This window comes from Sander lucioperca, chromosome 24, assembly GCF_008315115.2.
Source record: "Sander lucioperca isolate FBNREF2018 chromosome 24, SLUC_FBN_1.2, whole genome shotgun sequence".
NCBI lineage: Eukaryota > Metazoa > Chordata > Actinopteri > Perciformes > Percidae > Sander > Sander lucioperca.
The window spans coordinates 15,113,097-15,139,709 of NC_050196.1; the positions used below are offsets into that span (position 1 = coordinate 15,113,097).

The 26,613-nt window shown below is 41.8% G+C and overlaps 3 protein-coding genes across 4 annotated transcripts; 2 read left to right on the forward strand and 1 right to left on the reverse strand.

Annotated features, from left to right (window-relative positions):
* Positions 1-357: 357 nt before the first annotated feature.
* Positions 358-3,106, forward strand: LOC116044704 (high-affinity choline transporter 1-like). The gene is made up of 3 exons (XM_031292117.2): positions 358-681; positions 1,158-1,164; positions 1,759-3,106. Exons 1-3 carry the CDS (start codon positions 472-474, stop codon positions 2,238-2,240), a joined length of 699 nt encoding a protein of 232 aa, XP_031147977.1. The 5' UTR covers positions 358-471; the 3' UTR covers positions 2,241-3,106.
* A 248-nt stretch (positions 3,107-3,354) lies between these two features.
* Positions 3,355-23,200, reverse strand: LOC116044487 (oxysterol-binding protein-related protein 11-like). 2 transcript variants are annotated; one of them, XM_031291730.2, is made up of 14 exons: positions 17,036-17,470; positions 16,647-16,715; positions 16,279-16,454; positions 15,796-15,875; positions 15,262-15,450; positions 13,837-14,035; positions 12,682-12,827; positions 11,914-12,054; positions 10,213-10,672; positions 9,036-9,222; positions 8,694-8,876; positions 7,986-8,139; positions 4,477-6,177; positions 3,355-4,408 (listed from the first exon to the last, which is right to left on the reverse strand). In XM_031291730.2, exons 1-13 carry the CDS (start codon positions 17,149-17,151, stop codon positions 6,121-6,123), a joined length of 2,157 nt encoding a protein of 718 aa, XP_031147590.1. In that variant the 5' UTR covers positions 17,152-17,470; the 3' UTR covers positions 3,355-4,408; positions 4,477-6,120. The 2 variants fall into 2 exon arrangements, with proteins under 2 accessions (XP_031147590.1, XP_035854594.1); XM_035998701.1 differs by lacking the exons at positions 3,355-4,408; positions 17,036-17,470 and adding an exon at positions 23,165-23,200 and having other exon boundaries at positions 5,505-6,177.
* On the forward strand, positions 18,324-24,351 carry gpd1c (glycerol-3-phosphate dehydrogenase 1c). Its single transcript, XM_031291768.2, has 8 exons — positions 18,324-18,578; positions 19,589-19,766; positions 20,459-20,599; positions 20,861-20,999; positions 21,189-21,301; positions 21,419-21,652; positions 22,543-22,649; positions 23,835-24,351. Exons 1-8 carry the CDS (start codon positions 18,538-18,540, stop codon positions 23,929-23,931), a joined length of 1,050 nt encoding a protein of 349 aa, XP_031147628.1. The 5' UTR covers positions 18,324-18,537; the 3' UTR covers positions 23,932-24,351.
* Positions 24,352-26,613: the final 2,262 nt, after the last annotated feature.

Genomic DNA, 26,613 nt, shown 5'->3' on the forward strand with positions numbered 1-26,613 from the left:
CGAGCACTCTGCTCTCTACATTCATGGGGAGAAGATGGAGAGATCAGAGTAAGTTCCTCGGTGTGCACCTCTCGGCTGACCCCACCTGGACCATATCTGCTATCAGGTGGGATAGGCCCAAAAGAGGCTTTACTTCTTCGGAAAGCTTGTCTGTTTGTTATTTATACTGTCAAACTAAAAGCTGCCAAACTGTGTTTCGTTGTTGTGGAACAATGACAATGAAGATTACATTCCATTCTATATGAGGGGAGCAAGCTCGCTGGAGTAATGAAAATGTGTGGTTTTCATGTTTTGGGTTGCCCTGCATTCATTTCTGTTGACTTATTATTTCCATAACAGTTCATTTGCCCACAAGCCAAACTATCTGCATTTGAAGCAAGGAGCTGTGACAGGCTCGGACTCGCTCCTGCTGAAGAATTAAAAACCCCAGGAAAGGAATTAAGAAATCCAGGAAGGTGTCCATGATCCACAATGGCTCTCAATATAGCAGGTCTGATAATGATGGTTGTGTTCTACTTGCTGGTGTTGGGAACCGGCATCTGGGCATCTGTAAAAGCTAAGGTGAAGGTGAAAAACACAAACAGTAGTCGTGTAGAAGTTTCCTTTTTGGCTAACCGGAGTGTCAGCTTAGTACTGGGAGTATTTACAATGACAGGTGAGTTGAGGGGAACTAGACTGAATGTATGAATTTTATGTCTCTTTTATCTAATCTGGTCTTCTTTTGGACCAAATACAGGAATGAATGAATAAAGTTATGATATTGGTCTCTGAATAAATGCTGCAGTTCCTCCTAACCCAAGTAAAATTCCCCTGTCTTGCTTCTCAACAACATAACAAAACAAAAAGAGCTAAACCAATCAATGTGCTGGTTTTACTGTAAAGTGTCTTTGAGTACCATGTAAAGCGCTATATAAATAAAATGAAAAAAATAAATATTTTAATTACAAGATCGGGAGACGCAGCTCACGTAGGCCTATGTGATGACGACAGAATGTTGTTTTTCAAAGTAGTGGATCCTTGACACACCCAATAGTTTTTTAGTGCACTTGCATAACTGCAGGGGCGTAGCCGTAATTTCCCTAAGTGCAGGGGACAGACTGTTCAGTAGGAGGATTTTTATTGAAAGATCCTCTCCCATTTGTCTCTCCAAATTGCAGATTCCAAGCAGCCTACATTTCATCCTTGATTGATGGAAACACTGACATTTCCATAAACCGTTCCATACTGTTTTACTGCCACGTGTTGCCCAATGGAAGACCTGCTAACATTTTAACTGGCCACACGGAGATAGAGCATGCCAATGAACCAAGAATGTGCTACTAAGGTCATTAATATGCAAAAACATAAGACATTTTTAACGTTTGAATCTATTACTCACAATAGTTGGGACAATTTTGTGGGTGCTGCAAAATATATGTGTGTGTGTGTGTGCGTGTGTGTGTGTGTGTCTGCGTGCATGCAGTGTAGGGAGAACATTTAGGCCGTAATAGCCCAAATTTGGTGGCCTCTGGCACATTCTACTTCCACTATTCCATCATATACACTGATCTTAATTATTGCCTATTTTAATGAGTTTTCCACCCAGAGACATGCAGCAAAGGGCCACAGGTCGGATTTGAATCCTGGGCCGCTGCGGTAAGGACTGAGCCTTGGTACATGGGGCGCACGCTCTACGCTCCACGAGGCGAGCACTTTTTAAGGTTTTTAAGGTACCACTGGAGGTGTTAATACACACTTAAGTATTGTTCTCCTCTTTAGGCTCCATAGTGGTTGCAGGACTTGTGGGAACATCCCTCACCTATCTGGACGGTGGCATCTTGGTGTTCTGGATCCTGGGCTCAGACCTGACCTACACCATTGTATTCCCGCAACTGATCTGCGTCCTCTTCATCAAGGTTTCCAACGGTTACGGGGCGATTACAGGCTTCCTTGTCGCCGTGGTGACGAGACTGTTGTGTGGAGAGCCGTTGTTAAGCCTTCCTGTGATCCTGCATTTCCCAGGATGCACTTTAGAGGACGGCGTTTATATTCAGCGCTCTCCTGTCAAGACCATTTGCATGTTGTGTGCTCTGGTCTCCATTCTGATGTCTTCATATGTGGCCTCACTCTTTTTTAACAGGGGGATCCTTCCTAAGAGGATGGATGTGTTCAAAGTGAAATCACAAGGAGCACTAACATCAGCAGATGGCGCCAGACAGGGTGACAGTGATGAGAATGATGAAAATGATACATTTGTATAAGTTATATAATATAATAGTACGTTTTTTTTTTTTTTACATAGTATGTCTTTATAAGGACTGATTTGTCATTGTTGGTTATTGCACATTATTATTATTATTATTATGGAAGGAAATCATTTTTGGTTCGGGATTATTTGTTGGGCTATTGTGACAGGCTCCTGCTGGTGGTGTTGCTTCCATTTTTAGGTCATATAGATTACATTGTAAATGGCTGTCCTGTGTAGTCTCATTCCTGTTTGTCAAGGGGATCCTTCGTGAGAGGCTGGATAAGTTTAAGGTGAAATCCCAGGAACCACCACAACACTTGCCTCTGCACCAATGCTCGATACAAGATGCTACATTTTGAAGGCCTATGCTTTTTGTGCTTTCATATAACTGGTTTGGTGTGATGGCAAAGGATATATTGCAATTATTGCTTTACTTACTATAAAAGAATGAATAAACATGTCATAATTAAAGAGCTCCCCTTTCCAAACTACCTCAAATCTGACATTTAACAAGTGCCTCAACATTACCATCTATTCTGTTAGGCTAATCCTAACAACGGGAGACAATGGTGAGCTGTGAAATCGCCTCTGAAAGCATGACAAACTTTTCATACTGCATTTCAGCCAACTTTGCTGCATTATCTTATTTTTAATTTGATTAGTGGTGAGAATTATGGATTGGACCGATTAAAAATGTGGTAACTGTTCTGCTTATCAAGACACACAAAGCTAAAACCCAATCAGTTAGAAAGTAAATGTGTAAAATGCTGGATTACCTTAGCATAAAGACTGAACCTCCTTTCTGACATTCACCTAATTCTTGTGTGAGCCTTAGTTGGCCTTCAGACTTCTTGCCTTTGGGGATGTCAAATGATGCAAGCTTTCACAAAGGTTCAGAGAACAGTGATACAATTTTGTCGTGTAAAGCTAAACAAGATAAGGCGGTTTCTTTTCAGTTCGCGCATTCTGTCCACGCTTACTTCATTTGTTTTAGATCCTATTTTAGGTCTTTGTAATACTGCAGTTTAGTAGCCTCGTGTCTGCACAGATTCCGCCTTCGTCGTGTACTTTTCATTAAATATATGTAATGATGTCAAAGGAACCAGTAAGGAGAACAACACGGTGTATACAACTGATACGCAATTTATTTGATTTTCCAAACATGTCCATTTTTCTACATCAGGTTTCCTTCAATGTCAGTGCATTTCATAGGTCAGCAAGACAACCAGTAGAATCTAAAACCAAGAAAGTGTCAAAAACCTATAGAATAAAAGTGTGTGTCGTACACTTCTCAACATGAAGCACTGATTTAAAGAAAAACACAACACACACAAATAATACATACGCCATTGCTTCGGTCAGGTAAATAACTGATGAAATTGCTGCGATCCTTAGCTGGAAGACACACAGAGTTTGCGTAAGGCACCAAGACGTAGAGGGAGTAGCTTATTAATGGCAGGGTGGATTCTTCTTTCTGCAGAGAATAGGAACGGTGTCCTTACTTGATACTTGGATGCTTTGAGACCCAGGGGTGGGGAAGGTTTAACACATGTACATCACAGGATAGTAGATTGGAATTACTTCCAAAGGAAATAAGACAACAAAAACACAGATGGAACGAGAAATGTTAACCTCTCTATACAAAAAGTGGCTATAAAATTTAGAGCAATTAAAGCGCAAAGATGGGGGATAAATATGCATTCAAAGAAAATATTTATTTGCATTACAAAACAAGCAAATTTGGTTAAAAGCTTTTACAACAGACATTTATCAATTTAAGTAATGCAGACACAGGAGTAGTATACTGTGGACAGAGACACTTTGCCATCATGCATGTAAGAATCTTTCCATCTGCAAAACCACAGGACAAAGAGAAGACATATGGGGAATGCATTCACATCTGACTCCATCATTATTTAAAATGTGGTTCTTTGTCAGCTAGTCTATGACATGCCATTCCAGTAGTGTCTTAGTCAAAACACCAATATCAATATAGCATCAAACAATTGAACAAACAAGAATTTAAAGAGAAACTGTTTAAGTATATCTAAATGCACACAATTTACCTGATATCAACCAAATTAAAGCAATCACTATTGATGTAGTGTGAACACACTGAGCCATAATCAAGGTAAGCGGAACGTGGTTAAAAGTTCACTAGGTAACTTTTATAAAAAATATCTATCTATCTATCTATCTATCTATCTATATTTATTTATTTTGTAGTCATATTTGCTGAAATGGTCGACGAGACAATATTTGGGGAAGTTTCCGAAGGTTAAACAACCAACGCTGCGTTAGAAACTCCTCGGCTCTGATTGGTTGTTTCCCTTATGCCATTAGGAGCACCAGGAGGAGGCAGAGAAGCTGGATTTTTGTCACACATCTGTATCATTTAGTACTGTCAGTTTGAGCAAATTTAACCAAAAGTCTTTTTTATATGAATGTTACCTACTGTAGCTTAAAAAGGGCAATTCCCCCAATTTTACACAGGTGAGTTCACTCGTCACAGGGAGTACCTAAACCTGTGATAACAGTAATGACTTCTGTGGCTCTGGAGGAGCTTTGCTTAGTCTGTAACAATAACCCTGATGATGTCACAATGAGGTCATCAGGGTGATCTCCACTTGGAGACAGAAAGCCTGTGTTACGCACTGAAAGTGTGTCGTTTCAGCAGGTGTCTTCATCACCAGCTTTAGGATAATGCAATACTAAATTGCTTTCCATTCCCCTGGTCCACATTTTGGGAATTACGCTTATTCACTTTATTGCTGAGTTAGTTTGCGTGTTTGTCTCTTCAATATGAAGCTACAGCTTGTAGACAGGTAGCGTAGCTTAGCATAAAGACTAGAAACACAGGGAAGGTGCCAGACTATTTCTTGGCCTAAAATGATGAGCTACTCCTAGAGATTAGATAATTATGTGCATGTAAATGTACTCAAAAACAGTGAAAGTGGCTTCAATTTTGATTATGTCCAACTGATTTTGGGTTCAAAGGCCCTGAAAACTTTCTCAATCAACTTCTTACTGTGAGGGATGGTTTCTACATGAACACAAACAAAGCTGCCAAACAGTTACATTTAGGATTGCAGTTTCTCTTTTCTTTGTGCTCTCCTCACAGGTTTGAAGTTGGTGTGAATCAGGGTGGGGCGACATTTGAATCTGATGACAGTTGGTGGGTTGTTTAATTCCAGTCAGTTCAACAGTCCTGACAAAGCAGATTAGCAAAGTTTTCAACTCTCAAAAGCAAGTACCTAAAAATGTTTCTTTTACTTCAATTGTTGCTTATTTATTTATGAATGTTTAATGGTATGGAGAAACACTTTGATATGAAGCAAAGTTTTCAGGCGCTTTAACACAGATGATCATATACGGCAACATTACATTCCAGGACAGTAAATCCAATTTACAACATTTTCACATTTACAGGCAGTTTTCCAATTCTTTAGGTTTGTTGGATATCTTATTTTAGGAAGAAACTGCTCAAAAGTCACTTGACCTTAATGTGATAGCACAGCTTGAAAAAAGAAAAAAAAAGAAACAACCATATGCAGGTTCATCAGCAGATCCCCCAACATTCATCAGACGATCTTAAGGCTGTGTAAATAGAGTACCATTACCTGTACAAGAATGTGTTTTCATTAACATTGGATTATAAAAAACAACAACAACTGATCAGTAGTACAAAAGCTTGTACTTCGAGGCTTCGTGAAAATCATGAGCGAGATTCAAGATGCTGTCCAAGTCCTTCTCCCCAACGTTGCAGTTTCTGTACGTCAGTGCAGGTCATGCTGTCATGTCACAACCACGCGTGTGTGCTCACACAGACACTCGCACTCTCACACACATTCCAGAATCTACAATACCAACATCCGAGATACAGACTGAAGAAACTAGGTTTTGAATGCAGAGTTTTTCCAAAGTGGTTTGTGATAGACCCAGCCTTCACCCTGGAGGAGAAGAAGAAGACTTGTGTCAAAATATTATTTATGACTGAAGCCTTACTATTCATTTTCTGAAGAGTTAGCATGATTGTTTAATCCAAATAAAGTAATTTATCCCATCATTTGTTTAGGTGTGGGAATTATTTCATGTTCAAACAGGAGCACGATTGCCGTATTTGGCAATTAGGACACAAATTAGTAGAGTTAAAAACTAAAAAGATGTTAACAGGCAAGAAAAGAAAATCTACGGCAGAAGACAAATATATTACGATAGAAATCCTGTGCCAAGTGTGGTTTATTTAAGTGACCCAGATTCTTGGGAAATAAAATAGGCGAGTGCAAGGTGAGAACTCTGGAATGGAGAAGCTCCAGCAGGAGACAGACATTATGCTCAAAGTGATTTAAAATGTATTTAGAGTCAGCACCGGTGACTTTTCACAGGCGGTGCTTTGTTTGTCCTGAATGTGCGTCCTCATCACGGGGCACTCACACCAAATAAAGCGGGGGTGTCAATGAAACGGCCCATTTCTGCGACGTCCTGTTGTGTTCTTAAGCCCAAGTAAACTTTATATTTCCCCAGTTACTGGTTTCCGTCAGATCATTTATAGATGTCGACGTTTCCGACCGCACTTGAAAGCAGCATTAGTTCACAGGAGCGAGAGAAAGAAAAGAGACGAGTGAGACATAGTGAGTGCTTTGTTGTTGCAGGAAACGTTCACCTGTTACACAAACTCCCGGGCAGTTCAGTGCTTGAGTTTTATTTTTTTACCCTCCTTGTGTTTTAAAACTCTTGTGGCAGCGATAGAGACTGGGATGTTTCCTGTCTACTGTACAGGACTCTCACACCGCCTCTGATCTCCGGTTACATGATTGGCCACCGCAGCGTTGACGTGGGGTTGCGTTTCTCCAAAAGTTGCGTCGGTCTCAACTTTTCACCGCAGGCCCGCGAGTGTCCCCCCTGCAACAACCCCCGCCTCAGCCTACACGCACTACCCCTATTCCAAATGAATGGAAAGACCTGCGTTTTTGCCAGACCGTCAGATGGCCGACGCAGTCAGTCTGAACGCGGCCTTAGTGTCTCGTGCTGCAGCATCCTGTTAGAAATGTAGCCCAACCCACAGTTTCTTGCCATTTTCACTGATAGGGTTTTCATTTTTTATTTTTGCAGGCTACACAGTGTTCTGTTAATGTCAAAGGCTCGGGACTTCATTTTAAATGAGGCTACTGAGGAGTAATGAATTCCATCACTTTTTATTTACATTTGACCCATCATCTCCCCGTTAATGAGTGTTTAATTTGATCCTGAATTGTGAAGCACTTTGTAAACTCTGTTTCAACATGAGCGCCATGAATGAATCCTATCCTTCTGACGTTTAATAATAACGATGATGGGTTTCAGAAGCGTGAGGATTCAGTGGTACGGGACGCTGTAACTAGACACAGCTGTGCGTTTTGACAGCTGCCCTGCACCGTTCGGCACCTCGCCGATATAACAGTCTGTCAAACTCCACTCCCTTGTTTGCTGTAGTTCTCATTTACAGGTCTACTGAGTGGCGGAGCGTGCACAACATCCGAGTGTAAATGAGGCGTGTGCGCCCAGTTCCACAATGATTAAGATTTATAAAACAGAACCAGGCGTACGTGTGTCTTCATAAATCTGACAAGAACGCGTTATGTATAATTCTGTCTGTGTGTGTAGTTAGTCGTGAATCTTCAGAGTTCCAATAACACATGTATAAATGCTGTCTGCTGTGCCATCAAACCACCATGATGGTAAAATATATCAAGGAGCACCACAGTTGATTCTCGCTCACCTCTCTGTCAAAGTATCTGGTCCTCCAAGCGGTTTCACTCTCAGCCCGGTGCCTCTCCTCCGTCCTCTGCCTCTCCTCCAGAAACCTCTTGTGCTCCGTGGCTTTTTCGATGTCCTTCTGCCGTAAGGACTCTGTCACATGCTGCCACAGGCGCCTGAAATGCAGTAAGAAGCGAGTAAGACGTCATAGAGACGTGCAACTGATTCGCTTCTTGTTCTATGAGAGCATAAACTTAGGGGCTGGATTTGCTAAACTATTTTACCTCATATTACTAAAAGGTCTGTCCAATAAACAGTTTTTAGGATAGACCTAAATACAGAAATGAAAAAGCAACAAAATAAACCTGCCATTTACACACACACTTTTTTAAATCGTCATCGCGATATGGCGAGAGGCTGCAACAGCGTGAAAGACACTTTCAACTAAAATATTTGTTAGTTGAAAGAAAATTAGTAGAAAACTGCTCTTTAAAATGTAACTGCCACTTTTTTTTTTCAGTGTTGCCTTTTATATTCAATTCAATGTTCAATAAAAGAATGTCAGAAATCAGTTCCTTTCATTAGTTGTAAATTCAACAAGTAATTTGTTGTATTTTAGCAGAATACTGAAAGCAGCAGAAATGCAGAACCGAGTACAATGTTGATTCATCGCAAGTAATATTGTTATCGCGATACTTTGAGCTTTGCTAATTAGATATTCTATTCTGACCTGGATTCAGTTGGTCCCTGCTTCTCAATCGGCCGAACGCTTTTCTTGGTAACGGGCAGCTTGGTGACGTCGACCACCCTCGTCTCTCCGCTGGTGTAGCTGAACTCCAGAACGCCGTTCCACTCGCCCTGCACACGACACACCACCGCATTGGTGGCGTTGTGCTTCACCTCTCCCGTTATCCTAGATTAACACGGGACAGTATAAATGAGTACGAGGGCACCATTTCATAATGTTTACATTACTATTTTAAGATCTTGTTTAAGGAAGCCATTACTTCAGAGATATGAACCATCCCAAAAAATGTGCAGGATGCAGAATAGAGCGAGGGGAGGGACTCACTTGTGTAATTTGCCACCGTAAAATGGTTTAGTCTGGAAAGTGAGGATGGCAGAGTAGCCCGATTTAGCGCAGTTGATGTTGATTTTGCCACCCAGTTCCACCCAGGGAACAGTGAGGATGGAGCGGGCATATGCACACGGCAGCGTGAAAGTGTACTCTTCATCGTGCTCCAGCAGATATAGACAACCTGGAAAGGTGAAAAAGATGAAGACAGAAACAAGATACAACTTTAATTTATTGCTTTTTTTTACGAGACCGTTCCGTTAGAATTTCTGCCCTAATTAATGTCCTAAAATCCTATAATCCTAATCAAGGTCATAATTTACTTGCATAGGAAACTCAACATTCATTTAAAATTGAAAAAAATATTAGGGCTAGCCTCAAGTCGACTAAAGAAATTCTTAGTCGAGTAACACTCGTATGATTTAATCGAGGAGTTGATTTAAACTGACAAATCTGTAACAGAATCATGCAAAAGCACTACTTTAAATCTTGTGTTGAACAGAGATGTGCTCATACGTTTCTTGGAAATACTTCATTCAGCATGAAATAGCATAAAAAAATGTCTAATCAATTAAAGAAATCTTAGTCGACGAAGACCGAAACGACCGACTAATAGGGGGTTAGCCCTAAAAAAATATATCACTCACTTTTTTGGTTGTAAGAAGTGAAGTAAGAATGAGATTAATGTCATTACTTTACCATCACCATACTTCAGCTGGTGATGGTAACGTGCAAAAAAAGTGTAGCAATGCGCCAGCTAAGGCAGAGACTAAAGACTGCAAGTAAGTAAACATGGATGTAAACAATGTATGATTTTTCTTTTTTTTATGATTTTTTTTGGGGGGCATTTTAGGCTTTTATTATATAGAACAGCTGAAGATGTGAAAAGGGAGAGAGAGGGGGAATAACATGCAGCAAAAGGGACTGAGCCTTTGTACATGGGACTCACGCTCTACCAGGTGAGCTATCCAGGCGCCCCAACAATGTCGGATTTAAAATTTTTGAGAGAGAAATTTGTCAGAAATACCCTTAACATGTTAGACCTCTAGGATGCACACAATGCAACTTTAACTAGCATGGAGCTCAGAGGAGTGGAAGATGCCTTGCCACTTTGTTTCTGATGTATCAAATGTGATGACACAACAGACCAAAACAAAAAACCATGCTGGCTCACCTTCCCCTATCATGGATACGCCAATGGACATTCCCATGAACTTGCTCTTGGTCCACACATGCGTGTTCACACAGATTTGCCTCTCCTGGCATTCGGCATAGAAGCCAGACACAGGCGGGTGGTGGGACACTTGCTCCGCCACAAAGCGCACTTGGTAGGGCTCCTGGGCGGCGGCCGGGTCAGGGCTTCCCTGTGAGGGCTCCTTGGGGCCCTCTGGTGTCTTCGGTACCTTCCAGGAGCAGTGGAAGGTCTCGCCAATGATGGGGTTGTAGGGCTTCTTGGCAATGGCCCCCTTGCGGCCCTCGTGGAAGGAGGTGAGGTAGTACTCCACAAAGCGGACCATGCGGTCCTCGGGGCTGCTGCCGTCGGTGATGGCCACAAAGAGGTCCGGGTGGGACATGAAATCAGCGTACATCTCCAGCAGAGAGCGCTTCTCCAGGATGAAGGTGGGGAGGACCACCTGGGGGGAGAATCCAAGTAAATATGGTCACAAATAAATGCATGTTTTAGGCTATATTTACATTGCTAAATTTGGGTTTTGAAGCAGTCTTTTGAGCCTAAGGTGCTCTCCGTGCACCGCATATTTCATTCTCCTATACATGCCGGGTAAACAGGAGGCAGCATTTATACTTTACATGTTGTTGGTAGTTGCCAGGGTAACCTTAGTAGCTTAGTCTCAGAACGAGACGGAGACATCATGACACATTCAGGCGGCGAAACATTGTGTTGCCAAAGGTCTCCGTGTGCGGCTGTTGAGACTGCAACACAGCCCCGCAGATTCCAAACCAAAACAGGGTTACAAGTGTTTTCAAATTTCTCCGGTTTAGGGGCTCTGACACACCAGAGCAGTGTGAATGTGAGGTGTAAACGTAGCAAAAGATATTAGTTTTTAAACCAAAACGTGGCAATGTAAATGTAGCCTTAGTTGGAACACAGGATGCAGGATAATGACTTACTGAAACAGCAATGTTCCAATGCTTTTTTTCCTTTTACCGTGCATCATCACATTGTTGACCATCAGTAAATGGAGTGACGATGTGACGTAAACTGAACATGACCCTGGGGTCACAGTGTCTACTAAATCTCCATCTGAGGTAAGCCGATGGATCCACCTGATAACTGTGATAAATCAGAAACCCAAGAGGAGGCTATCCAAATACTAGAACTAACTGTCACAAGATAGAATGTCTATCGAGGACTTGACTCCTGGTGTTTTTAAGTGTGTGTGTGTGTGTGTGTGTGTGTGTGTGTGTGTGTGTGTGTGTGTGTGTCCGTCCGTCCCCAGGAGTAGTAATTACAAAGCAAGAAGTGCTTACTTCAGCCTGTAAGCTCATTACAAATGAGACTACTGAAAAACAACCTGATCTAAGACAGGGTTAATGTATTCAGGGTTGCTGCAAACGTTTTCCATTCAGACAAACTACGGCATACCACTCAACAGTTACAGATCATTCTTCACCGTGACAAATATCACTATGGGTAATGGGGCCGGCTCTACAGATATGCAATGATCAAGATACCATTTCCGATAAAAAGAGGCACGTTTACATGCGTGACGACACTGCTCCTTCATTGCACTTTATTCAACCTAACACTACTTGCACTTAAAATCGTCTTCGCAATTGCAATCACCCAACATCAAGTCAAAGTACATTACACCAATATGTTTTGCTGCTTGGTGGCACATGGAACTCGACCTACCCGCGTGAGGTCCATGCCCAGCTTCAGCTGGGACAGCAGGTGTAGGATGACGCTGCGCTCCTCCTCCACAGCACCCAGGTCCTCCTCCTTGTCGGTGAACGAGTCCTCCGCCTCATCCTCCGCATCAATGTCTTCCTGTTCCTGAGAGAGGGAGGGAGGGGGGGGGGGGGGGGAGAAAACGTGATTTATTCAACAACCCTGCTTGAATGACTCCGCAGGGGTCCAAAGTAAGCGATTGTTTATGTTGTGGGACACTGCATTACTGCTCAACCAATTCAAAAGCAAAACTAATAAACTGTATGGTTTATGGCTGGATTAAAAAACATTAAGGGAAATAAATTAAGTAAAGTCAACCAACAGGTACGGCTGTAATTGCGATTATTTTGACTGATGTCGCGATATGAGTCACGATACTGATGGGGATGATCATTTTTGTGTCACTCATTGAAAAATATTAAAATTAAAAAATTCTAATGATTATAGTGTGATTTTTGCAAGGATTTGTACCAAACAAAAGATGTTTTCTTCAGTCTGTAGGATAGGATTTGTAGGCCGGGACGTCTCTGCAGCACCACAATACTTCATTCAGAATGGTTTGACACATTTTTACCTTAACAAATATTGTTTGGATATTGCACTAGTCCATATTGCGATTTTGATAAAATTGCAATTAATTGTGCAGCCCTACCAACAGGTTGGTACAACTTTTTCCGTAGTGGATCTTAGCTGCTTCCTGAGGGAGAGTGGGTGTCATTCCCTTGGTCTTACCCCAGAAAAGCTGCAGGACTCGGGGCTGCTGAGCTCCAGATGGCTCCCCTCCAGCGCGCCCTCCCCTGTCGTGAAGCTGCCCAGCGAGCTGCTGCCGTTCTTCAGGATGTCGGGCAGCTTGGGCTCCAACCACTCGATGGTGGGTCCTGCGGTGGTCGGGGAGTGCACAGCGGCAGAGTCAGAGGTACTCATGGTACTATCCCCCCCTACCTCCCAAGTCCCCCTGACACTCACAGCTGCACACACACACACACACACACACACACACACAGGCGTAGCTCTACACTCGGCCTACCATTTGCCACACAACACCCCACAACCACCTGGTTGCTGCATGGACAGATGGCTATCCTTAGACGGCTGCTCTAGACCAAAAGAGTGTAACCAAACCCCTCCGACAAGCCAGGTATCAGGATACTTTGTCCCTGCCAATAGGAAACGTCCCCATCCTCTGATTGGCTAAACCCTCCCGGTATGGCGTGGGCATTTTCTTTTCATGTATGTTTAGAGGCAGGCAGATCTCATTCAAATTCACCCTGTGCGTCGTTGGACAACTTAATCCGATTGGCTGCTGCGATGACTCCGAGTCCGGCCTGATGAAATATACATTGAGTAACGAGATCTGCTGGGGCTTCAGCTAGTCGTTTACCCAGATATCCCAGATATCAGCGAGTTAAACAATTCTAATATTGGTATGTACGTGTTTCAATATGAAGCTGACTTAGAGGTTAATTTGGTCCATAACGTTTGCCGATGGATATTTTAACCATCTGAGGATCTGGTTACTGTCGAGACAGGTGGTAAGAATAGGTACGGTTCCCTATTAATAATGCAAAATAATTCCACTGCCCAGCCAACACAAACTGTTAGATTGGGGGCAGGCTTGGATGTACAAGACTGATTTGTCAGACTGCATCTAGCCTCAGTCAAACACTCTGCGTCCCTTACAGCACAGAGGCAGCTTTTTTTAGAAGACAGAGACATCTGCTGAGTGTGACGGTAGAAACACTCACTTCTAAAACTAAATTGCTAGGCATACATTAACTTTTTCTCCTTGAAAGCAATATTAGAATGACGTGGAAGTATACAAACAAACCAACAATGACCGTATTCAGACACCGAATATACACACCAACCCCCCTCCCCTCCACTGACCTCCCAGGGAGCCTCTCTGCCTGGCCACCTGCTGCAGGTGCAGGATGTGCAGGCACTCGTTGAGGCAGTTCATGGTGGCCATGGAAGTGGCCTTGAGCATTAGCAGGTCCTGGTCTAGAGGGCAGAGGCCAGGGGCTGCAGGCAGGCCCTCGATGCTCTGGATCAGGTCTCTGTGTTGGCCCTGGGCCTGGGTCATCATCTGGAGGGGGGGGTTGGGGGTCATGAGGATTGGTTGGTTGGCAAAGAATGAATGAATATGTATGTATGTATGTATGTATGTATGTATGTATGTATGTATGTATGTATGTATGTATGTATGTATGTATGTATGTATGTATGTATGTATGTAAAAATAATGAACTGAATCTGTGCAGGTAGTGTTTGATTTTGTTTAAATTAATTGATTAATTGAGATAATTGAGTATATCATCCATGTTGAGAAAAGAACAGTAACAAATGATTAAAAACACCCCGTCTTCTTTCATTTTACTAAAGAAATTTGGAACTTTAAGAGCTACTTGAATTAATTAAATTGTAAGCTAAGACAGGGGTCTCTATTCATAGCTCAGCTCCAAAAATCAAGATCAAATCCCTTTAACTAACTGCCATGTTTAGATTAGCAAATAGCACAAATCTATTGCTTTAAGGGAGCTGAGAAAAACAAAAATCCATAGAGAACAAAATGCATGATTGATTGTGCCGAGCTGTGCTGCTGTAGTCTACTGGTGTTAAGGGAAAGACAACAGCACCCTCTTGTGGACAATCCGCATCACACAAAACGGGTCAAAGTGAAGATGAGAGTTCACGACTAAACACATCTAAATCCACAGCAGTCCTATAAACTAAATATTTTACATTTATCACTGCATGTCTTGTAGGAACATCATCTATCAAATAAATATACAGTATACTTATACTATAATAATGTTCCATCTGTATGTTTGTGTGTATCTATGCTGACAGGGGTGGGATTTTAGTCATCCACCATGGAAGGATTTAGAAGATGTTTCTGGCTGAAGCTTAGTTGCATAACAGATGCATCCAACTTTAATCTATAAGCATGTTGATTTTCTTGATTTTACTCACAACTGACATTTCAGCCAAACAGCAGACTAAAAACTTGGCAGAATGTCCTCATTTTAAATTTTGAGTCAGTCAATTACAGGAAGTGTGATGAAGATAGTGTTCAAATGTATTTTCTTAATCTAATTTTAAATATAAAAGAACATTAAGACATTTTTCACTATCATTTGACCAACATAAAAAATATTCTAAACCGTTTAAGTTGATTAATAGCACCCTAGTTAAATGCTGGTCGTGAAATGTCAGTGATATGTTAAGTGTTACTGCAAGAGTAGATTCTGAGCAAAATACATGCTCCTGTCAACAACACATTTGTGAGTCAGCCTAACATGCGAGCAGTACCTCTCTGGCGTCCATCAGGTGGTCTGGCAGCAGGGACCTCTTGCTGGAGTAGAGTGACGAGCCCTTGTTGACCTGTGACCAGCTGAATAAGGCGGCAGGGTTTTGGCTGGGCCGGCGCAGGGACATGGGTGAGCTGCCGCTGCCTTGAGATGCCATAGAGTAGCTCCGGGACTTGGGTGGGGGATTACTCTGTGCAGTGTAAAAATGTTCATCGTGTAATTTCCACATACAACTGAAAACTTTTACATATCACTCCATTTCCAATTGGCTTTGCTCAAATGCTTTGGCATATGAGGAAGCCAAACAGGCAACTGAAGACTGTCCAGCTCACATCCGCTTTGTGCAAAGTCACATTTTTGTGTTTTCACACAAACAGTGCAGTGCAGTAGACCTTTAAGAGATATTAAACACTGGTCGCCAAAATGACATTTAGTCTAAATACAGTACATAATTGAATGTGTACAAGATCTTTGCATATTTGCGTGCAGGCTCTATCAATATGTGCTCATATACACGGCAAGTACGCCATCTTACCTTCCCCATGGCCTCTGTGTGGTGCTGTGTGCAGATCTGCAGTCGGCTCACCCAGTGCTGTCTCTCTTTGGCATCGGTGGCTGAGAGAGATGCACACAAAAGCAAAACCATGTTACGGTTACTCTACGATGATCTTACTCAGCATCGATTCCTGTGTGCTTGTACTTCGCCGGCAGCAGATAATGGAAAACCAGATCCAGATCAATATTGTATGAACCTGATGGATGGTGATGACATTAGGCCTGGAGGTAAAAATGAAGCAACGATAAAGGGGAACAGCTCGGTTCCTGGCAGTGAAAGCTCAGAGAGGAGCATGTAAACACACTAACAGTAAAGGGCTGAAACTACAAGCTAATGCACTGTGGGCCAAGAGATGACCAGGAGAACCTAATTAAACTCACTGTAGAGACATGACTGTGTTAAACAATATTTACGTTTAATAAACATAAATGTCAAAACTTCAGTGTGTATTTAGGGACCCACCCCTGAGCTTGTACTGCTCCCCGCTGATGGCGTTGACAGTGAAGGTATGGGAGTCCTCGTCGCTGGGGGAGATCACAGCCCCTGCCAGGGGGAGCATACCGCGGGGCTTCTGGGGCCGCGACTGCTCATTGACAAAGTACTCCAGCAAGCCCGCCTCATTGTTTAAGACAAAGAACCTGAAAACAACAGCCACCATGACAAAGTCAGTCTCCCGTACAAACCACCATAGAATCACTTGGACTGAATTAGACTGGATTACAATAAGGAACTTGGCTAAAAGTGGCCGGTGAATTTTGAAAAGAGAGTTCCTTGCTTTTACCCTTGATTGGGACACCGTGCATTTTAGTTTGACAATGTATTAAACTTACCTGTATTGCCACCCTGTTACAAGGTTGGTGTATTTCATCAAGTAGCCATCAATATTCTCCATGTGGTCACTGGTATGATAAGTTATCAGGCAAAAGGAGACAAAGAACACTTGTCAAAATACTTGGACTGAGTACACACCCATAAACACACAAAAGGTGAATGCACAAATAAATCACAGAGCATTGCCTAGTGACAGATTTGCTCAAAGGGCAATATGATTGCACTGTTACCTGTCTGATTAGACAGCAAATTGACAAGCCTAAATCGGTCAATCATTGGACAGTCCAAACACTAATGATAATCCATTTGAAAACAGAATATATATCAAAATAATGCTCATTGGCTCGGCACGACTTATATCAAACTAGCAGGATACACAGCCACCCACCTATACTGCCAGCCTTTGGCACTTGCTCTCCCCAAGTTTGGGGTCTTGTTCTGGGGCAATACATCCAGCTTGCCTTCGTTTTCCGCGATTCGTATAGCCGTGGTTTCCCCTTGCATAGTCACTAGCAACGAAACCTCCTTAAGATGCTAACTCAGCTTGCTAGCGTTAAACTAACCTGTGAAGCTAGCAAAGCTAAGTCACCACAGATTTGATTAGGTGGACGAGCCTCCCTTACAACACAAAGTCAAGCTGTCGGTTCATCGCTTGTCGAAACGCAGCGCACCACACACCCAACAGACGCTGGACTAACTGGCTAAATGAAATAGAGAATGACAAAACATGTCTATTTTGCTAATACAGACAGTAGCCAAATATAGCCTGTGGTGCTAGCTCGCTTGCTATATTTACTGCTTTGGCAGGAAACGAGTCACATGACTAACTCATGCGCACTCAAGGGCAGGCTTCCTGTGTCCATTCATAATGGTATTTTAAATAAAATAAAATACAAATTACCAATAGCCAGATAAATCCACACACTTATTTCCCTAATTCCGAAAAAATATATACACATAAATTTAAAGAGAAAAATGGGAAAATGTTGAACTAAAACTAAACCGGAAGTTGGGCAAATATTTTTATTGTGACCGTATGAGTTACTGGTATTTATCATACCGTCTATGGTATTTATTTAGAATCAGAATGGGCTTTATTGCCAAGTACGTTTTTTGCACATACAAGAAATGTATCATGGTGTTTAATAAAAAACAAAAACAGTATATTTTTACGTAGCCTACCTTTCACAGGTGAAATGTTAATTTAACTAATATCCTTGTAACAAAAAGGTAATATCGATTGTATTTCCGAAAATGAGCAGTGTTGAAAAAATAATGCAAGTCTTGACTGCAACATTCATTGAGCTGTACAGACAAACAAATGAACTGTATTGGCCTATATGGAACTATTTATATTTTGCTTATACTTTACACATACTTTTGACATAAGTTACCTGCAAATAGTTATCAATGTTATGTGTATTTGTTATGTGAACTAGTAAACAAGAGCGGCCGTATCACCGTTACTGCATTCTTCAATATAACCATCGTTGTGAAAAACGTCTTGACCGGAAGTGTCATTAAATATGTCTGGCTTGACGTCGGTAAGAATTTCCAGTCAATATACGCTCAATACTTAATAAAAGGACCAATGATTACATACATTAGGTTTTTCTTTCTTCGTTGTACACTCTGCATTAATGCCGCTTTATAAACACACCCAGTGGTGAATTGTAAACCGTTTTACACGTTAAAAAAACAGTGTTAAGATGGTATAATTGGCACTGCATTTTTTATGTTATTTCCACTTTTGAAGGAGTGGCTATAGAGAGGGGAGGGGTGAATCGGTGGAAGAAATGTGTAGGGCGTATACAAGGAAGTTAAAATAGACGGGGAATTAAAGAACAGTGTCTTCACCTGAGCCGAACTGTAGGATTTACCACTTTCAAAATGCCCGCAAAGAAAGTCTGCATCGTGGGATCTGGAAACTGGTAAATTTCACAAATCTTTTGAATGCATCTTTCAGAAACAATAGCCTCTCTTTATTTTAGTTTCGGCCTATATTAGTGGCATGCAACACGGATTTAGGCTAACCTATATCGCCGATATGTAGCCTACGACTAATGCAATATCTTCACGCTATTTGTGTCTTTAAAAAAAGGAAAAGTAAGCCGTCCAGCTGTTGTGGCTCTGTAGCCGCGCCTCCCTTATCCTCGCAGCCCATACCTGAAGGATTAGGCTACAAGCTGCAACATGAACATGCTGTACTAGCTCAGATCAAAAGAGCAAACCGGTGTCTCATTATTCTGGGGCCTGAGATGAACTTTGGATACTTAGAGCTGCAACGATTAATCGTTTAATCAATTAGTTGTCAACTCTTAAATTAATCAGCAACTATTTTGATAATCAATTAATCGGTTTGAGTAATTTTTTTTAGACAAAAGTCAAAATTCTCTGATCCCAGCCTCTTAAATGTGAATATTTTCCAGTTTCTTCTCTCCTCTGTGACAGTAAACTGAATATCTTTGAGTTGTGGACAAAGCAAGACATTTGAGGACTTCATCTTGGGCTTTTGGGAAACACTGATACACATTTTTCACCATTTTCTGACATTTTATAGACCAAACAACTAATCGAGAAAAAAAAAAATCAACAGATTAATCGACTATGAAAATAATCGTTAGTTGCAGCCCTATACTTAATGGAAGTTTTACCTCCCAATACGTCATCAACATGATTATTTACGATGCGCATGTGTATCTGTAGGGAGGTTGATTTGATTCACAATTTTCCTGCAAATCAAACATGTCTCTAAAGTTTCACCTGATTATAAAAGTAAAACTGGTGTGGCTCCATGGTTCTGATTCATTAAAGTGTGGCTCTGCAGTGTTTCGGGTGGTGTTTGGGTGCCGTTTGAATTGATGAGACTCTCTTTGATGAATGTTAGTTTTTTTTTTTTTTTTTACACCAAATGTCTGCTCATGTCGTTTACTCTCTCCAGGGGCTCTTCGATTGCCAAAATAATCGGGAACAATGTCAAAGCATCCAACCGGTTCGACCCAATGGTGAACATGTGGGTTTATGAAGAGATGATTGATGGGAAGAAGCTCACAGAGATCATTAATACGGAGCACCAGAATGTCAAGTATCTACCAGGTCACAAGCTGCCCAGGAATGTGGTAAGTGCTCCAGTTTAGGGGAGTTTTGATATACAGCCCAGCTTGTCAACAGGTAATGCAATGTATTGCAATCTAGTAATTACACTCATAAAAGAACTTTGAGCCATATTTCTTGCCCGTTATCAAGTTAATCTACCTTTGCTATGTAATTGGACGCTCCTTCATTGTACTCACGCAACACGGCTCACCTTAACTATACAAATATCAAGTGCAAAAGAATGGCAGGAAGTACATCGTGTGAGAGCAGACACACTGTCAAAGACAGTGTTTCATCACAATTATTGATTTGTACAAGATTTATTCATTATACATCTTGCATTTTTTGTTGTTTAGTGGTGTATTTGTCACCTCCATATTGAGACCACAGTTGTGTGTTTGTTTTGTTTCCCCCTTGGTAAAATTCAAATAAGACTTGGGAACAAAGGGGAAGGAGTCATTTCTAAACTTCTTTTGTATTATTTTACTTTTTTGAAATTGACTATTATAATACGTCGTGTGCATTTAGTTTTGTTATCGTTATGTATGTTTATTACCTGTATGTGCTCTGTTTTTGCTGTCATATGGGACCTAAGATGGTATATGTCAAAGGGTTTATGCTGCTAAGTAATACATTTAACCACACAAAAAAAAAAAGTGGGAAATCAGTGATACTCTGATCACACACTATTTACGGACTAACTTTGCCTCACTAGGTCGCTGTTCCAGACATCACAGAAGCTGTCAAAGGAGCAACGATCCTCGTCTTTGTAATCCCACACCAGTTCATCAGCAAACTCTGTGATCAGATGAAACCTCACATCATGGAGGGAACCATCGGGATATCGCTCATCAAAGTAAGATCCTGTTATTGTTCTTCGTGCGACATTGTCTCACAACAAAAAAGGGGAAACAGGGAAATATTGTCTCCTGACTTTGCTTAATATTGTTCTGTGGCTAAGACATCACGGGTCATTGTAGTTGAGCAACACACAGACAATCGCTATAGGGAAACAAATATATATATTATATTACCTCAAGGCCACCACGCTCTCCAGGCCAGAGGTTATGGCACTGAGTATAGCACAGAAGCTGTCTCATGATTGGTTGTCATCCAGGGTATCGACGAGGGACCAGACGGACTAAAGCTCATCTCAGACATCATCCGGGAGAAGCTAGAGATTGAGGTCAGCGTCCTAATGGGGGCCAACATCGCCAGCGAGGTGGCAGATGAGAAGTTCTGTGAAACCACCATCGGTTAGACACTTTTTAATTCAGCTGCACATTAACTGCCGTTGCTTGCATGCAGAGGATGTGTCAAGATTGAGAAGAGGATGCCGTGCGGTGGTCTGACAGTTAAAAAAAAACCCAGCATTACTTCCCTTTTTTTGAACGAATATTGAATGACATTTTGTTTCTTTTTTTAATAAACCGCTTTCAATACAGGGGCAAAAAATCAAGCAAACGGCCTCATCTTCAAAGAGCTGCTTCAGACTCCCAACTTTCGCATCAATGTCGTACGGGAGTGTGACACAGTGGAGCTGTGTGGAGCTCTAAAGGTAAAAGACAGCCACATATTGTGAAGATTAAGTAGTTACTGCTACTTAATACGAGCGCGTCCAAATTTCAAATATTCTCTTAATGCGTTAATCAAAAAGCAAAATGTTCCATGCCAGAATATTGTGGCTGTAGGTGCTGGATTCTGCGACGGCCTCGGTTTCGGCGACAACACCAAGGCGGCCGTGATCAGGCTGGGTCTGATGGAAATGATCGCCTTCGCCAAGTTGTTCTGCAAAGGCCAGGTGAGCTCCCCCACCTTCCTGGAAAGCTGCGGCGTGGCCGACCTCATAACCACCTGCTACGGCGGACGAAACCGCAAAGTCGCCGAGGCCTTTGTCAAAACGTCCAAGGTGAGTCCCGTTACACCAGAAACAAACATAACTCTACCCACCTCTACTTTTTAACTATTTCAATTACTCATCAGTTACAGCAATTTGTCACAATATTTTGTCCCGATTTCAGAATACTTAAAATAGTTGGAAAATAAACCGTTACATCAGCTAATTTGAATATAAACTTAGCACAAAAAGTAAGGAAATTTGTGTTTGGTAGATTATTTCTCTGTGGTCACAATGCTTTTTGGCAATAAATCCTATACCGTTGGAGAGCCTGTTTAGTTCCCTTTTTAGTTTCCCTTTCCCATGTGTAAGGAACATGCATTTGTGAGATGAGCAGCAGCGCTGAGTATATGGGTTGCACCCATGAAAAATTTGCCAAATCTTCTCTGCCAATGCCAAACAGCTTATTCTGCCATTGACTCGTTTGGCGGATTGGATGATTCTGCCCACGGAAGTTGGATCATAGGGTCAAAGTGTACACACATACTCAGCACTGCTGCTCATCCCACAAATGCATGTTCCTTACAAATGGGGCACCACTTGAAAGGGAACTACACAGGCTTTCCAACGGTATAAGATATTTAGCCAAAACGCATTGTTACCACAGAGAAATAATCTACCAGAAAACGAATTTCCTTTTTTGTTTTAAACTTTGTGCCAAGTTTATAATGTAGGGGCCATGCAATAAAATATATGTTGCATAGTATTAGTTGTCTGCTTTTTTACTGAACAGACAGCAGGCTAAAGAGCCAAGTCCGTGCTCTGAGGCATGATTTGTGGGCCCAAAACTTGGCATACTCCTTTAACAATTATGAGATAATGACAATATTATAATGAAATGAAGATATACGGAAACTGTCAAGTAAACATTCAAACTCTTTCTGTATGCATTTTTCCTCCAGTCTATTGTTGAGCTGGAGGCAGAAATGCTCAACGGGCAGAAGCTGCAGGGCCCGCAGACCTCAGCCGAGATCTACAAGCTCCTACAAAAGAAGAACATGGTCGACAAGTGAGTCCACTTGCTTTTATAGGAACTGGTACCTATGCCTTTTGGCTATCAAATGTGGTTATATAAAGCCTAGTCTTGCATTGCCAGACCCATCTCCACAGTGCTATGGAGTAAGGTCTGCCTACACCACACATACAATCTGTGATAGGAGAAAAAAAACTCTGGGTTGTTCACATTTTGTTAAACCAATCACAATCGTCTTGGGCGGCAGACGCAGCGACGGTGGCTCTGCAGAATAGTCTCGGGAAGGAACTTGTTTGCACCCCGCAGAAGAAAACACCACATACAATATTTTATCAATTTAACTGTTGACACAATACAGTAAATTGAGCTATTTAAATTAGCCTGATACATGGTTAAATCTCATTAGCTCTTACCAGTGTATCGCCGTGTGTACTTCGTCCACAGCAATCTCACCAATCGGTCCCAAAATGTCCACGTTAGATGGTAAATGCCGTAAACATATTCTTTGTAAATCTTTACAATCATTCCCCGAAAGAACTAAGCAGGCCTGCCTTGTTGCACGATCCAAACTTTCTTCAAAACTTGCCATTTTCAGCGTGTGGGTTGATTTTGTTTGTTTTGTTTCCCGACGCGAACAGAGTTTGAGAACAGCAACGCACTGAGTGCAGAAGCTGAGGGACAGGGAGATGTACTTCTGTTGATCTAGACTAAATAAATCGTGTGAATCAAACTGGACCCGTTCTAACGCAGCATGAATGCATACTCGTCCAATGGTGTGTGTGTGTGTAGTCCAGCTAACAGCCATGGTCCTCTAACACAGGTGTTTTCACTTGTGTGTCTGATTAGACCCTTCTCAGGACTGAATGGGGATGATGCTTGATTGACATCTCACTCACTCTTGTTAGCTTTGTTGCATCTATGTCTAGAGTCAAACTACATAAGAAGCCCAATTAATAAAGCCAAGGACACATTCATGTTTATTAAAATCTGAATCTGATAGGGTGAAATGCATTTGTTCTTATGTAGAGTATGGTGACATCATGAAATTCCCAGCTTCCCCCTGAGCAATGGTCTAATCAGCCACAAGTGAAAACACCTGTGTTCCACCATTTAATTCCTAGTCTGTCCTAGATCTGTGACAGTTCACTGGCGGTGTCCTCAAACAAACATGCTGTTAAAGTGAGGCTGAATGGGTTTTTTTTTTTTTTTTACTTTTTACAGGTTTCCATTGTTTTCTGCAGTCTATCTGATCTGCTTTGAGGGCAAAGAGGTAAAGGAGTTCATCACCTGTCTTCAGAACCACCCAGAGCACATGTGATGGGTCTGCTATTGCCAGCATGTCCACTGCCGCTCCTTCAATGGCAATTTACTACCACTAGAGGGTGAAAGAGATTCATCAGATAGAAACGCACAATACAACAAAGGGCACTTTTACACAAGATTGTTTTGATTGGTGACATTTCATAATGGAGGCTGTATTTTTCTTAGCTTTAAAAGCTATGTTGATTTTGCTCTTATTTTGTATAATGTTCTTTAATATTAATTTGGCTTTTTTAAGTCACTTTTATTACCAAAAAAAAAAAGGATTAATTTTGTATGGGGCTACATAAACGCAACACTGTTTGCCTGATTTACTTTTCATTACATGACAGTTTACAATCTTAAAATTGAAACTAAGGACAGTTGTGTTTTTGTCATCCTGTGGAGTTTACTTAATAAAATCAATTTATAACAAACTCAAACTGTCTCTTTATTTCTTTAGAACCGAAATCAGTCCATCAAGATATGACACTTTATCATTTTGTACGTGTCAATTTGAATGTTTTGTCACAAGGAAATGCACCATTCACATGAGTGGTTTTTTAGGTAGTGATGGATGAAGATTTTGCATCTTCACAGTGTGTCCTGAATTGTGTACTGAAATGGGAACTTATACCTAGAAGCTGACATTCATTCCTGTGTTTACAGCTCTGTGATTGAGTTGTGTGTTAGATCCCACAGTCAGGCTGTGACGGGCTGAAACCGATTCCCACGAGGGCAGCAGTAACTCTGTATGAGAAAGCAGATTAAAGAACAAAAAGCATCCTTGTCCCTCCATCTCAACCATGTTACAGGTCAGACTGGGGAAACCTTTGATAGTCTCCCACTGTCTGCCTCTATCTGCATCCATCTCCCATCACTGTTTCTACGCAGTATGCCAATATCTGTCTATCTTTATGTCTGACTCTCTTATCACTGTCTCTCTGTGCTTCTTACCTTCATTTCAAATTAAAAGTAAATTATACATAGATATGAGTTGTGTTCGAAACCGTTCCCTATCACGGAAATAGTGCACTATATAGAGTTTGCCATTTTGTAGTTGTGTTCGATATCTTAGCGGTTTAGCAATTTCATTTACTATATAATCCACTATAAAATACCCACAATGCACAGCTAATTTGAGCGTACGTACGACCCTACGTACCCTACATGTTACTCCTGTATGCCACACTGCAACGTGGTCAGGTTTTCCCGGAGGAGGAAAAGAAGAAGCAGAAACGCTCACGAAAACTGAAAAGGAAAATTGGAGAGGGCTTTCGTTTCGAAACAGTGAAAATGTAACATGCGACACATATACAACCTTTTGCTATTCTAGGTTTGTTTCAGCGACGTATTAAAAGTATTTTTGTTTCGGTTTGTTTACGTATTGATTGACAGTTTTCTTTTTATTGACTGGTATCTTTTAATCTGATTGTGGATTAATATTCACTGTTTGCAATGTATGCGGTATCATTGTGCCCAAAATGAATTTCCCACTGGGGACAATGAAGTGTATCGTATTACATATCATATGATGCTAGGCGCGCCTGCCTCTGTCACACAAATAACCGGTGCACCTACTGACGCAACAATGTTTTCAGAGTATGTGTCCATTGGTGGGTAACTTTCCAAGCTATGTCCCCCTGCAGGCTGACAGGCCTCCATGTCCACGGCTGGCCAGATCCTAGAACATCAAAGGGCTCACTGGGAGGGTGATGGAAGAGGCACCAGTTTTAGGGGGGAGCTTCCACAGGTTCCCATGGGAGAGCCGGGTCTCGCAGGTTGATGTCCTCTGCAGCGGGGTGTCTCTTCTCATCTCGGAACAGCAACTGTCATCGGTGGGTTTTTGACACCAGCCCAGATCCTCTGTTTCAAAGAAAAGGCCCACCTTCAGATGAGACCCACGTTTGAAAGAGGAGCTTAATCACCACGGTAACTTGTATGTTTGTACCCCCCGACCCTGACCCCACGCACACATTATACACTGTCCTCCGGTAAGAGGCCCTTTGAAGGATAATAGCATAACAGCATGGATTGAGGTCAGTGTTGTTTCTGATTTACATGCACCTATGTGCTTCATTACCTTTAAAGCTGCACTTTGAGAGAATTTGTATGCGAAAAAAGGTCCATCCTGATTCAACATTTTTGGAAATGCTTTCTTTTTTTCTGAGTGAGTGAGATAAAGGATCAATATCAGTATATTTCTTTAAGCATAAAGACTGAAAGCGAGCCTGGCTCTGTCCAAAGTGAAACAAATATACATTTCAGCACCTCTAAAGCTGCCTGATTAACACGTATCTCTTTTGTTTAACTTGTATGGAAAGAGAAATGTGAAAACAACAATTTGTGGTTTCAGGGAGAGTTATGTGTTAGAGTTAAATTACAAAGGTAGTGGTTTCTACAGAAGAAATAGTCACCATAAAATCTGTCAACAAGTCTATACTCACAAGCCCCCGGCTGAGCGCCGCTACGTTTACCCCGGTGGACGAGAGGGTCGCCTCCCTACGCCTGCGGGTTGTGGGGGGGAAAACTCTGACGGTTGTTTGTGCGTATGCACCAAACAAGAGCTCGGAGTATTCGGCCTTCTTGGAGACCTTGAATGGAGTCCTGTATGGGGCTCCAGTGGGGGACTCCATAGTTCTGCTGGGGGACTTCAACGCGCACGTGGGAAATGATGGAGACACATGGAGAGGCGTGATTG

Excerpts from the sequence above, each read along its gene's own strand:
- LOC116044487 (XM_031291730.2), bottom strand. The coding sequence starts at position 17,151 with ATGCAAGGGGAAACCACGGCTATACGAATCGCGGAAAACGAAGGCAAG. Across the intron at positions 10,673-11,913 it reads TGGGCATGGACCTCACGCGG|GTGGTCCTCCCCACCTTCAT; the intron begins GTAGGTCGAGTT and ends TTCTCCCCCCAG. Across the intron at positions 8,140-8,693 it reads CAGGGACCAACTGAATCCAG|GCGCCTGTGGCAGCATGTGA; the intron begins GTCAGAATAGAA and ends ACTGCATTTCAG.
- LOC116044704 (XM_031292117.2), top strand. The coding sequence starts at position 472 with ATGGCTCTCAATATAGCAGGTCTGATAATGATGGTTGTGTTCTACTTG.
- gpd1c (XM_031291768.2), top strand. The coding sequence starts at position 18,538 with ATGCCCGCAAAGAAAGTCTGCATCGTGGGATCTGGAAACTG. Across the intron at positions 19,767-20,458 it reads ACAAGCTGCCCAGGAATGTG|GTCGCTGTTCCAGACATCAC; the intron begins GTAAGTGCTCCA and ends TTGCCTCACTAG. Across the intron at positions 20,600-20,860 it reads TCGGGATATCGCTCATCAAA|GGTATCGACGAGGGACCAGA; the intron begins GTAAGATCCTGT and ends GTTGTCATCCAG.